The following is a 14,423-nucleotide window of genomic DNA, read 5'->3' as shown; positions in this document are numbered from 1 at the left end:
CAAAGGGTAACACTTTCCAATAATATTATTGGTTAAGTCTGTGTAGTGTCTGAATAACAGCGCAAATAGTTTTTTTTTTTCGTAAAAAATTTCGTGTTTTTGAAAATTTTGGCCCGTTTGACCTTAAAATAAAGGTCAAAGGTCAAATCTAAGGGCATATTTGAAATCTACACATATGACTTTTAGAAAGCTGTCTGTAGAAATTTTTCCCATAATTCCTTCCGTAGGGTAGATAATTGGCATTGAATTTTCAAAAATTTTGACAAGGGTGCATTTCAACGAGCGTCACGCCCAGGTCAATGCACCGACTGAGACAAAAAAACTTGGGGGTTCAAGTTGAGGTTATGTGTGACCTAAATCCAAGAGATGGGGACAGGGGTCCTTGCGGTCTAGGAGGAGAAGCGGTAACGGTGACTTGTATCCGGCGCCAGTACGCGGAGCCGGCGGAGCTGCAGGAGCCGGCGGAGCCACAGGAGCCGTACGAGACGGGTCGGGACTAAAACCATGAGTACCGCCAGCGTACACGCTGGTGGTACTAATTAATTGATTCAAATTAAAAACATATCCACCTCAGAACCACACTGAACTTAATTATTAAGAAAGCTGTACAAAGAAAATGAAATAAAACAAACCATTTAGTATTACCTTCTATATTTTTTGCCATTAAAAACCTGCCTAGTGTGCTTTCAAAGAGCTCCATTTGCACCTTCTGTCCTTGCTGATGTAATTCCCGCATGCAATCAAGCAAAATTTCTGAAAAAAATTGCACAACAAATACAGAGTAGATACAAGTTTTTTTCTTTTCAGGCACTTGCATTGTTGGGTCAATTTTAGACAAATTTCTAAGTGGGGTATTTCGGACAAACCAGCTGAATGAAAATGAAAGATTCCACACTAACAAAGCGTAATGACATGTTCCCTCTTTCACTGCGTTATAAATCTCAATTCACGGAATGTAACAAATGAACACATGTAATGAATGAGCACTTGAAAGGGCAAGATGTGGAAGTTGTTCTCAAAAACCTATTGTTCAACATTCATTCTCATAACTGACCCATATAAGCCACATAAATAGATCAAGTTTCAGGGAATAATATACTTTTTTGAAATCATTTATGAAGTGCTTATATTGGAAAGACCCCCTCAAACAGATAAGAACTTATAAGGAAATTAAAAAAAAAGAAAATGCATATATATGGCCAAAGCATATCCAAATCTTACCAGGTCTATCTGGCAAGGGTTTTAATGTAGTTATAATACTAGAAATGGAGGGTCTCTTCTCAGGTGGCAATCCTTCACTTTCTCCTATACCCAAAATCTGCTCATGAATCTCTTTGAGTGTCTGCAATAAAAACTTCTTAACAGTAATTGCAAAATCCTCAACCTCCACAGATCAAGCTAGTCATTGAGTGTATCCTATAAAACTATTAGTTCCTGCAAATAAATATCCCAATGCCAGAAAAATGAAAATATATATAGGCATGCACACCAATGAATGGGCGAATGAAGGAACCATAAACAAATGAGATTAAAAAAAAACTTAAAAACATATCAGAAAATTACTTGTTCAAATATGACTTCAGTCCTTATGACTGATTGTATGAGGTCTGTCAAATAGTTCTAACACTTACTTTGCCTGATTTAATTTGACTTCGTATAAGTATCTCCAAAATCACGTCAAATGTCATCCGGGTCTTTACAATCCTGTACAATTTCAGTACCAAGTCCTGCTGGCCTTCATTGGAAGCCAGGTGGATATAATTCATGAGAAGAGCCATGTTGTCCTCACTTGTGTGTTCATAGTCAATTTTTACTGTCTGGATGAGCTAAAATGTAATAAAAATACTCCCCAGGTAATGTGTAAAACATTAAAAAAATCACACAAAATGTTTGTTATAGGGAATGAATTTTGACTAATTGTAGTGCTCATTTTCATTCTGACAGGATATTTGTCACCCAACTGCACATCTTTCAGATATTGCCAAAACAAGGATAAATTTTATGCAAAATTTGCTAAAAAAAAAAACAGCTTTTGAAAAATAAAAATTTTACATCTTTACATGATAATAACTTACCCCATCATACATATCTTCATGCCCCAATGTCCATGCCTTCCTCAGCAAGTTCAATGATTGCTTTACATGCAAATCAACACCTGCAGCTGTCATCTGATTTAAAACCTTGGTTAAAAAAACAAATAAGTTTTGAGCAAGACCCTAAATGAAATGTGTTGGCAAACCAATACAACTATCGATACAAAATGTCCTTTCTCTTGAGAAACAATTATTAGCCATTTTTATAACAAGATCATTCAAACTCCCAAAATTTCTTTAAAAGTGAATTAAAAATTGGTGGCTCTTAGATGTTTGATCTATTTGAAACTATTTTTATTTATCTGTTTCTTTATCATACTGTAATTGTAACATTAATAGTATCAACCGATCAGAGCGGCATTACAGCTGCCAGGCATTGCACCACCAGCAAGATTAATCTTATTCAAGTTTAATGGTACCTATGGATGTCTCTGCCATTTTTAGAGATATAAGGGTCTAAAATATTTGCATAGTTCAGCTCACAGTGATAAGTAGGTCTAAGGTCAATTTCAAGGCCACATTTAGAATGCCAGCATATGACTTCCTACTCAACTTCAATAGTAACTGTCCCTATCTCTGCCAGTTTTGGAGATAAAAGGGACAAAAATGTTGCAAAGCATAAGCATTTAAAAGTTGCAAAGTTCAGTTCTTAGTGAAAAGTAAGTCAAAGGTCAATTTCAAGGTCACAGTTAGATTTCTAGCATATGACCTCCTATTCAACCTCATCAGTAACTATGGGCCTATCTCTGCTAGTTTTGGAGAAATAAGGGACCAAAAAGTCACAATTTTAGAGTTACAGTAATGTGCCATATATTTATTACAGAAGAAATTAACTGAAATAAATGAAAAAAAAAATAAATAAATAAAAGGTCTTTTTTGTTGAAATTTATGAAATGGGAGGTGCTCCGAAATTCCAGATGTTTGAATTTTATGAAATAATATCATTTTTGACCAGAAGTTGTCTGCCTCCCAAAGCCTTATGTTATCTTTTCCAGACGTTTGAAATTTTACGCATATTACCGTATTGCACATTTTATTTTCACCACCACAATGTACTTATTGATACAGCGTAACTCGTAAACCGTATGGAAAACAAAAAAATGGTCACCACTTCCACTGATGGGCTTGACATGCTCTACAAAATGCAAAAAACAAGAGGTCTCCAGCATATGCGGGTTCTGAATTAGAGAGAGTTTTCAGTTTCGGTATCTTATAGCAGCTACTCCCATGAAAATGCACATAGGTTAGGTTTGTGTAGTTTCTAAAAAATCTGCACAAATAAAAATTCTTTTGCAAAAAAATGCTCATTTTTTAAAAACTTTGACCCTTTTGACCTCTAAATAATGGACAAAAGTCAAATCCAAGGGCATATTAGCAATCTTCACATATGACTTTTGGTCAGCCATCTGTACAAATTTTCCCCATAATTCCTTCGGTTTGGGAGATATTTAGCATTTAAATTTTGCAAATTTTGAACAAGGGTGCATTGCAACAAGCGCCATACCTAGACCCCAGCACTGACAAAGCCCAAAATTTGTATGGATCGAGTTGAGATTATATCTGACCTAAATCCAAGAGATGGGTGCGTAGGCTCTTGTAGTCTAGGAGGAGAAGCGGTAATGGTGACTTGGCGGCAGAGCCAATGGAACATGCGGGTCGGGACTAAAACCATGTGTACTGCCAGCGCCTACGCTGGTGGCACAATTAATGATAACAAATATATTCTCATTCAGTCACTATGGTGCAAAATCACACACATGTACACACAGTAACGACTAGATGGGGAAAAATTATTAATTCTCCAGATACATCAATTTGGAATCACTAATAAGTATATTCTGTAAAGTATTTTCTACAATGTAGAATAGGGTACAAGCCTACTTTTTAATTATCTTGCCACCACTGGACAAAAGGAATGCTCTAATTTTGAGAACTAATGACTTTAAAAAAAATAAAATTTGCAATTTCCTCATTGAAAAGATCAAGTCATTATCGTATTACTATATGAATAAAATTGATTTAATGATTAAAACAGCTTAACTCCAAAAAATTAAAATTTGTATACATTACATAGTTGAAGTGAATATCAGAAAAGGTGCAATTACTTTGTTCATTGTTTCCACATTATTTTCTTGCACACAGTTTTCTAAATAAGCCATATATGTCCCTGCGGTGAAAGACCTGGAGAAATAAAAAAAAAAATCCATCAATGCTACTTTTATAATCTTATTCAAAAACCACATGTTCACAATAAATATCCACTTGAATATTTGCCAGGTACCTAGCTAGGTAAGTAGATTTTTTCAAAACCTGTGTAATAGTTATTCTACTAAAAGCTACCACTAGTCAAATGCAACATCTTTCGTTAATTTTTTTTAAATATCATATGTCATGCAAATTAAAAATTGCAATCTATTCATTTATTCCACAAGAATTGGTAGACAGCCTTTCACATTTGTCTTGCAAAAAAAAGAACTTACTCCATTTTCTCTGAAATTTCTTTAGCACCATCAAAATCTCTACAAAAATTGAAAAAAAGCACATATAAGCCTTAAATATGGTTATTTTAAACAGATAAGAGGTCAATCCATAAACAGATAATCAAACAAGGCCACTTCAACCAAATGATAATGTGACATATTTTGATATGCTGTGTTCATCAACTAAACTGAAATTGTGGAACTCTAACAAAAACCAAAAACTGAAACAATCATCTACTCTTGTAAATCTTCTCCCTGACTATGCCTTTAAGAAATTAGCAAAAAAAGAAGATTTAAAAAAAAAAAATATATATATATATATATATATATATATATATATATATATATATATATATATATATATATATATATATTTTTTTTTTTTTTTTTTTTTTTTTTTTTTTTTTTTGTTCATGAAATTACTTGGCCTTTAAATGTGCAAGAAGCATGAGGTTTTGGCATCTCTGGTCTTCCTCTCTTTTCAAAACATCAGAATAATGTTGTTGCAACATTGCCTCTATAACCCTGAAAAAAAGAAATATAACCATTTCAAGACCTTTAACTTGTTTGTAAAAATGTAGGACAGAGAATCTTTATCTGAAGCAATTATCTGAGATTTGAAAAGAGTTTGACCAACACAAATTTTCCAATAATGACATTCTGACAATTGACCCCACACATCAGTGAACACTTTTTGCTTAAGATTAAGATGTGTCCAGGTACAGGAGTTAAAATGCTGTGCTCCCTTCCATGTTCAAATTACTTAAGTCACAGTGACAAGAAAGAAAAATATATTAAGTAACGTGATTTTTCTTATAAAAATATTTCACATTTTTCATTTTGGTCCCATATTTAGTAAACAATCTGCTGACCTGCTCCAAACATTAACTCTACCATTGAAAAGTGCACTGAAGGTAGGTCAAAGGTGAAAAAAACAGTCTTCAAACATGACCACATGCAAAGACAAGTGGGGAACATGATTTCCAGATAATAAATAATGTTTCCCACATGAGATCAAGGTAAGAAAACTTACTTAGCACTTTGAAGATTTCCATCCTCAGCATACTTCTGAAGGCATAACATGTAATTTTTCTGAAATAAGATGAAATGTCATTGCATAAGTATTGGAATGAATTCAGAGGAGTCTCTTTGTATGGGGGGGATACAGACAGTGAACAGTCTGTATCTTTGGCCCTTTTTGCCCTCCATCTTTGCTGAAACTTAAAATTACATCTTAAACTAAGTAAATGTCTTGTAGATGGTTTACCATACAGGAGTATCATTCATATGATAATGAAATGATAATGAAATTTTGAATGTTGAACTTGTACTTAATCAAAGTACAAATATCAATAAAATGACATAAATTACAACTATTTCTGTTCACAAAATTGCTGACAGCAAACTAGCCTCAGAGACTCCTCTCAATTCATGCACACATATATTGTCATATCAAAACTATATAAGAAGGCTGTTGTACAAACCAAAAAACCAACATTATGAAAACGAAATGGCAGCTGCATTTAACCAGTGACAACATTCTAAAACAGATTTTGACTATGCCACTGCCCATGACACAAATAACACTAAAACGTTAATAAATTATTCCCTATACATAACCAAGGGCATTATTGTAAATATATTTAACTAGAATTAAGTTTTAATTTGCCATTTTAGCTCTCAACTTTGTCAATTTCAATCTTTTTAACTGTAATATTTAGTTCTTTTAAACTGTAATATTTAGCTCTTTTAAGTAAAAACAATTGTAAGTCACATTGAGATATTTAATGGGATGTGCCATATAAGAATAAATTATTATTATAATTATGAAATTAGTACAATTATCTCACCTTTGATGGAGTAACTCCATCCTCCTTCATTTTGTCCAGAATTGACAGCGGTGAGAAGTCAACACCATTGGCCATATATACTTGCATAAGGATGCTGTAATGCACGGACGTACGTGCTATTCCTGTTAAGAATATCAAACAAAATATGAAAGCTACTATATGAAAGCTACTATCTCTCTCTCTCTCTCTCTCTCTCTCTCTCTCTCTCTCTCTATATATATATATATATATATATATATATATATATATATATATATATATATAATGATAATAGAAATACAAGTTCTAAAATTCAAGCAAAACTAGAGGATCAGAGAGGCGATACCGCCTCCAGATATTGTACCACCAGCTGGAGTAAGCGCATTCGTATGGACCCCCCCCCCTCCTAAAAGGGACACCATCACCAGTCTGGTGTTTGACAAGCTCTATAAGATGCAATCAACAAGAGTTCTCAAAATATGCAAAAAATATAACTAAAAATGATACAATCAAGCAGATTTTCAAATTGACTTGCATTTTCCTACCCTTGCTCACTACTGTATTCTCTAGACAAAAGGCCTATTGGTTTTCCTTGAAATGTGTTGTCAATGGTGCATATATGCTGACAAAAGAGAAAACCTAGGGGAAACAATGGGCACATCTCTGCTAGATTTAAAGATATGAGAGGCAAGAAAATATGCAAAGCTCAGTTCATGGTGAAAAAGTAGGTCAAAGGTCAATTTCAATATCATAGTATATGAATTTCTATTCAAGTTCAATAGCAGCCATGGACATTTCTTTGCCAATTTTGCAGATTTAAAGGCCAGAAAACATGCAAAAAGCAGTTCATCATAAAAAGTAGGTCAAAGGTCAATTTCAAGGTCACAGATTGCTAGTGTGTTACTTCCTATTCAAGTTCAATAGTAACTATGGACCTATCTGTCAGTTTTGAAGATAAAGGTGAACGAAAATTTGCTAAGTTCAGTTCATAGTAAAAGGAAGGTCAAAGGTCAATTTAAAGGTCACAGTAAACTGCCAGTTCATGACTTCCTATTTAAGTTCAATAGTAACTATGGACCTATCTCTGCCAGTTTTGGAGATTAAAGGGAACAAAAATTGGCAAAGTTCAATTCATGGTGAAAAGTAGGTCAAAGATCAATTTTAAGGTCACTGATTAATTGCCAGTATGTGACTTCCTATTCAAGTTTAATAGTGACTATGGACCTATCTCTGCCAGTTTTGGAGATTAAAGGGAAGAAAAATTGGCAAAGTTCAATTCATGGTGAAAAGTAGGTCAAAGGTCAATTTTAAGGTCACTGTTAAATTGCCAGTATGTGACCTCCTATTCAAGTTCAATAGTAACTATTGACCTATCTCTGCCAGTTTTGGAGATAAAAGGGAACAAAAATTTGCAAAGTTCAGTTCATGGTGAAAAGTAGGTCAAAGGTCAATTTCAAGCTCACATCTAGATTGCAAGTAAATGACTTCCTATTCAACTTAAATAATAACTATTGACCTATCTCTGCCAGTTTTGGAGATATAAGGGACTAAATGTTACAATTCTGAGTTACAAAAATGTGCTACCACAAAGTACTTTTTAATACAGCATAACACGAAAACCGTATGAAATACAAAAAAACGGAGACCATTCTCAGTGTTGGGCTTTACATGCTCTACAAAATGCAAAAAAGAACGGGTCGCTAGCATTAACGGTTCCCGAATTAGAGACAGTTTTCATTTTCGGTATTTTATGGCCGCTACTCCTGTGAAAATGCACCGATTGACCCCAAATTCACAGAGATGAAAGATGACCCAAAGGGTAACACTTTCCAATATAATTATTGGTTAAGTCTGTGTAGTGTCTGAATAACAGTGCAAATAATATTTTTTTTCGTAAAAAATTTCATTTTTTTGAAAATTTTGGCCCGTTTGACCTTGAAATAAAGGTCAAAGGTCAAATCCAAGGGCATATTTGAAATCTACACATATGACTTTTGGAAAGCCGTCTGTAGAAAATTTTCCCATAATTCCTTCCGTAGGGTAGATAATTGGCATTGAATTTTCAAAAATTTTGACAAGGGTGCATTTCAAGGAGCGTCACGCCCAGGTCAATGTACCGACTGAGACAAAAAAACCTGGGGGTTCAAGTTGAGGTTATATGTGACCTAAATCCAAGAGATGGGGACAGGGGTCCTTGCGGTCTAGGAGGAGAAGCGGTAACGGTGACTTGTATCCGGCGTCAGTACGCGGAGCCGGCGGAGCCGGACGAGACGGGTCGGGACTAAAACCATGAGTACCGCCAGCGTACACGCTGGTGGTACTAAATATAACTGCATTTACACTACTGGTATCAGTAACATATATCCCATATAAATTAAACAAAAAATTGAGAAAATACTTCTCATAGTAACTTATTTAATTCAAGTCATCTCAGGAAATCTCAGGAAAGAAGGCAAACAACACTGAAAATAATTTCTGACATATGATTTCATTTTCACTTTTGTAATGGTAAAAATTATAAATATTTAAGCAGAGCAAGTACTTACAAACTATAACACAATAGATATAACATTATTATACAACTGCAAACAAGAATGCATTCTTTCTGCAAGACATAATTTAGAGCCCTATATACCTTAATCCTATGGGCCATGATAATTTATTGCTGTAGTTTAATGTGACCCAGTACACACATTCCTTTTTTCAGCTTTCTAACTGGAAGTTTTTAATAATAGATAGACTTGTGTAAAAGCTGTTAATGATGCCAGATACACTGAACAAAAGAAAAGAAGTCATTTCCATATGCCATCACATGGTGTAGCTGGCAGGCATGTGCAAGTGACGTTATGCAGTTGTTACCATTGGAATACTATTTGAATCAACACAAGTGGTTATCAAAATGCTTAAAAACATACCCAGTTTTGGCAATTCAAGCCAAATTTTTTGTGAAAGTTTGATCCTCTCATCTGATGGGACAGCTGCCAAGGCCTTTCCAGTATAACTAAGTAGAGCATAACTGTCCCTCCAGTCTGTGTATTCACCTGCTACAGAGAACATTTTGAATTGGTAAAAGTATAGAACTATTATATCCAATATTGTATGAAAAAAACTAAATTCTGTATGCATTTGTGCATGCATGTCAAGTGTATCAACAAGGGAAACATCTTTTTGGACTACCCTCTATTTCCTATCATGTTTTATACTATGCATTTGTGAATAAATTAATTGCATATAAGTTTGTCAAAGTTATTGTTAAAAACATATAAAAAAAATTCTGTATTCTTGATTTCAATCATTCTATTCTAGAGAATTATTCAAGTATTAGATATAATGGGCTTAAATGTGAGAACCCTCAGTAAGATTTTTCCTTGACCACTGGTTAAATGAGTCAGACTTAGCTAGAAAAATTGTGTGATATTTACAAAACATATTTGTTATTAAATACATTTGTTTTCATGTTTAAAAATAACATGCATTTGTTACACATATAACAAGATTTTCAAGTATTTCCACCCTTTTCATGCAATGAAACAATAACCATCTTAGCAATCCCATCCGCCTATTTGTTGTACAAAAAATATGCTTTAAGACTCAAATGATCTCACCTTGAAATGACTTCCAAAGATTTTCAAAAGTTCCTCGATTCAGATTTCCACTGAAACTAATGGCCTTTTCTGCTGAGTGAAGTTTATCATTGAAAGTTTGGAATGACTGACGTCCTGTCTTTGGATTTACATTATTTTCTTTGTCTTTTCTACTGAAATATTTTACACATGAAATAATCCATGTTTATATATAAAACTAGTAGATCACAGAGGCGATACTGCCTCCAGGTATTGTACCACCAGCTGGAGTTAGCACATTTGTATGGAAAACAAAAAAGGGACACCACCCCCGTGTTGTGCTTGACAAATTCTACAAAATGCAGTTAACAAGAGTTTTCAATTTTTTTTTTTTTAAGAAATAAAAATTTTATAACAAAACTGTGGGAAAAAGTAAAAGGTCATATCAAAACTTGCAGTAAGATTGAGAATATAAGACTTCTCATCCATGTTCAATAATAAATACAAGAGCTTGGAAATTTGGGAAGTGTGGTTCATGGTGAAAAGTAGACGTCTAAGATTGAATTCAAGGTCACAGGAATAAAGTCAATATATGAGTTCCTATTCAAGTTCAGTTGCAGTTATGGGCATATCTCTGCCAGTTTTTGAAGATAAAAGGGATGGAAAATTTGCAAAGTGCAGTTCGTGGTGAAAAGTAAGTCAAAGGTCAATATTTCAAGGTCACAATTAGATTGCCAATATATGACTTCCTATTCAAGTTCAATAGTAACTATAGGCGTATCTCTGCTAATTTTGAAGTATTTTACATTTTATTTTCAACACTGAATATTGCAACATTGTACTTTTTGTTATACCGCAACTCTTAAAGGGATATCAACTCTTCAAGTGAGATCTATTTTTCACAATAAAAACATTGTACAAACAATTCATATAAATATAATGTATGCAAGTAATCACAAAAACGACAGTTTAAGCAATTATTCTGAAATCTGTGCTTGCCATTGGATCATGTGACCTCCATAAACAGCTATACTCTGTAATAATCACTTAAGAGATTATTACAAAAAAAAAACTTTTTACAAAAAAAAAAAAAAAAAAAAACAGGGACTAACTTTGAATGTAGAAATGTATTCATTAACCATTGGTAACCATGGGAAAATTGTTGTTTACCCCAGGAAAATTAACTTTTTTGGCTAAAATGAACGGTTGTTATCCCTTTAAACTGTTATTAAAAAAAAAAAAAAAAAAAAAAAAAAAAAAGGACACCACTTCAAGTTTCGGGCTTGACAAGCTCTACAAAATGCAAAAAACAAATGGTCTCTGGCATTTACGGTTTAAAAATTAGAGAGAGTTTCGGCAACTGATGGCTGCTTCTCTCGTGATAATGCATATACTGACCCCAAACTCACAAAGATAGAAGAAGACCTCAAGTGTAACACATGTCCAAAATATTATGGGTAATGTCTATGAAGTTTCTGAAAATCGGCATATATAATAACTTTTTTTGCAATAATTTTCCATTTTGGCCCTTTTGACATTGAAATAATGGTTAAAGCTCAAATCCAAGGTGTATTTGAAATCTACACATATGGCTTTCGGTCCGTCATCTACAGAAATTTTTCCCATAATTCCTTTAGTTTGGGAGATATTTAGCATTTAATTTTGCAAATTTTGGACAAGGATGCATTGTGACCAGTGCCACACCTAGACTCGTACACCGACAAAGCCCAAAAATTATGTGGATTGTGTTGAGATTATATGTGACCTAAATCCAAGAGATGGTTATGCAAGCTCTTGTAGTCTAGGAGGAGAAGCGGTAACGGTGACATGGCAGCAGACCTGGCAGATGCAGCGGATGCGGTAGATAGGCGGACGAGAAGGGTCAGGACTAAAACCATATGTACTGCCAGCGCCACACTGGTGGTACAATAAGTACATCCTATGAAAGTCTAAAAATCATAACCTTTTCTGAACTCTCTCTAGCGTAAATTTTATTTCAGGCATACAGCTGGATAATAATAATACCCAAACAGCTTAGAATACATCAAAGGTAATTTCACTAAAAATAGCAAAAAAATCCATTTTTTTGGACATTTATAGTAAAATTAGTTTGATATTTGGCTACAACAAACTCGACCAGAGAGAATTCAATACCATTCTCATAGTCATAAGCAGTGTAAAACAATTTGTCAGGTCAGGCAAAAAGTTGTAAGTGGACAGGTATTAATACGAAACTAACATGACTCCTGGAAGGAAAACAGCTGATTTTATTAACAAATAAGTATACATACAGCATAAATTTGATACATCTTGAAGATCCTTTTGGGGTTTTTCACACAGAATGGACATCACCATATTGTTTCAAAGTCAACTTCCTCATTTAAAGAGACATGCTCTGACCTATTCATATTTTTAACTTGTCATTAACAAAAGGTTGGTTCTAGACCAAGAACAAAACCTCATACATTAGCACTCCTGTTGTTACAATTTTATGTGTGTTAAGCCATGAAAGACAGAGGTACGGCTAACTGTTTTAAAAATGTTGTTCAGCTAGCCATTTAGCACAAAAATTAATGCGTTAGCACTCCCATTGACGGTTCTGATATGTACTGCCTGTGCTAACACGAAAATTCATGCGTTAGCACTCCCATTAGCCAATCAGCTCCAGTCATGTTCTTGAGTTTCTCTAATCACCTCAATCCATACACTATGGTAAACCCTCCCAATTTTCTGGGAGATAGAGCTGTTACTAAGGTAAGATTCATCCTCTTGTCTTCCACTTAGGCTACAGTGAAATTAAACATCCACCATAAAGAAAACCTTGAACCCACTCTCTAAATGCACAAGGGAGGTAAAATAATGACACAAATTTCAATGGCTAAGAAACCTACAGCACATAAAAGTGTACAGTGGAAGTTGTTTGGACAATGTGTTCGTTCGAGAGTTTGCTTCTGGGCAGGTATCAATCCCTTGCATTCAGAAGTCTGTTTATTGCAGCCATTGCCCCCATATTGGCATTTGTATGGTTTCTCAGTAGCCTATACTGTTAGATAGACAAATGTACGTTACCTTACTCATGACTTTATTCATGGGAAACTGTTTGGCTTTTCAGGAGTGAGGGAATTGACAAGATGAGAGGTCAGCTAAAGATTTGAGCTTCAAGAGTCCTCCAAATGAAGGTGAATGAGCAAGCTGGTCACAGTGTTGGAAATGGGTGCCCACCGACCATCCGTAACTGGTAATGTTTTGGAGTTGTCAGTCCTGGTGTCTTGCTGACATTTTCCCTGAATTTCCAACACTGCTAGTCGTCATTTTACAGTTTTGCACACAGACAACTTTGAAGTGTCAGCACAACAGAGACTGTGTATAGGAGTGCTAACACGATGCATTGAATTTTCATGCTGGTCACCAGGTAGTTTCAATTGTAATCAATTAATTACTGTAGCCCCAAGATAAAAGACCCCCCTCCCCCTGAGCTGTTTCGACAGATAACTGTAATATAATAATACTAAGTGCCAGCAGAAAGAGTCTTCCAAATTAAAATAATGATACTAACTTTGCATTACCCCCCCCCCCACACACACACACACACACACACTGTAACTCTCTAATTTTTGATAGTAATCAAAACTAAGTTATACGTGGTGACTTTGATGAACATCGCTGCTATTCAAATATATATATATATATATATATATATATATATATATATATATATATATATATATATATATATATATATATATATAAATATATATATATATATTTTTTTTTTTTTTTTTTTTTTTTTTTGGGAAATTTAATGAATTAAATTCCAAGCAGAAAATGAACAATTTTATTTTATAAGGGTTTTGGACAAAATTAATGGCACCATGAAGTAGAAATACTTTATCCAACAAATTTCACAAATACCTGTCTGTGTTGTTATAATTCCTTTGATAGCTTCTCTCCAGCTGAATATAAGCTGCAGTTTCTGCAGTTCGAAAGCTATTCACAGATAAAGTGTACTTCTTTAAAAGCGTGCTGCATGGTCGTAGCATCGACGCCATCACTACGACCTTCACCTTCCTACAATGTGTCAGTTGAGAAAAGCAAAACACAGCAAAGCTGAGTAAACGTGGGGAACAAATATTGAATACATGGGGAAAAAATAACAACACTTACACACAAGGAAATCAATAATTTTCGCCAAACTTATCTGACCTTACAGATTTTAAAGGAATCTGACTATTTACCAAATAAAGTCACTTGCTTTAATTTGAAGCAAAACATTAATCGACTCCGGATTACCTATCTTAGAGTTTAAAAATAGCACGAGCGTGGATTCCCAATAATGCATATAAACCACTTCCACTAATTGTTGATACGACTCAAATAAAGTCGACACGTAAGGTCAGAGTTGACCAAATTAATATCTCGTACTGCCAAAAAGAGTTTAGAACTGACGAATTATGCATT

General features: G+C 34.3%; 1 protein-coding gene across 5 annotated transcripts in view; it reads right to left on the bottom strand.

Annotated features, from left to right (window-relative positions):
- LOC106171916 (uncharacterized) overlaps nt 1–14,395 on the bottom strand; it is a 42,685-nt gene extending 28,290 nt beyond the window's left edge. Inside the window, exons 1-13 of one of the 5 annotated variants that reach the window (XM_087007123.1) lie at nt 14,256–14,395; nt 13,878–14,033; nt 10,008–10,159; nt 9,318–9,446; nt 6,424–6,545; nt 5,607–5,665; nt 4,997–5,098; nt 4,574–4,612; nt 4,199–4,274; nt 2,076–2,180; nt 1,632–1,826; nt 1,222–1,342; nt 646–753 (exon numbers count right to left, since the gene is read on the bottom strand). In XM_087007123.1, coding sequence (XP_086863249.1) covers nt 646–753; nt 1,222–1,342; nt 1,632–1,826; nt 2,076–2,180; nt 4,199–4,274; nt 4,574–4,612; nt 4,997–5,098; nt 5,607–5,665; nt 6,424–6,545; nt 9,318–9,446; nt 10,008–10,159; nt 13,878–14,014 — 1,345 coding nt within the window. In that variant the 5' untranslated portion in view covers nt 14,015–14,033; nt 14,256–14,395. The remainder of the gene's footprint in view (nt 1–645; nt 754–1,221; nt 1,343–1,631; nt 1,827–2,075; nt 2,181–4,198; nt 4,275–4,573; nt 4,613–4,996; nt 5,099–5,606; nt 5,666–6,423; nt 6,546–9,317; nt 9,447–10,007; nt 10,160–13,877; nt 14,034–14,255) is intronic. The other 4 variants (XM_087007122.1, XM_087007118.1, XM_087007120.1 and 1 more) reach the window with 4 other exon arrangements.
- Nucleotides 14,396–14,423: the final 28 nt, after the last annotated feature.

Source organism: Lingula anatina, chromosome 2 (assembly GCF_051362555.1).
Source record: "Lingula anatina isolate TDL-2025a chromosome 2, LinAna3.0, whole genome shotgun sequence".
NCBI classification, from domain to species: domain Eukaryota; kingdom Metazoa; phylum Brachiopoda; class Lingulata; order Lingulida; family Lingulidae; genus Lingula; species Lingula anatina.
Note: the sequence above shows the minus strand (reverse complement) of the source record. Positions and strands in the feature narration are given on the sequence as shown.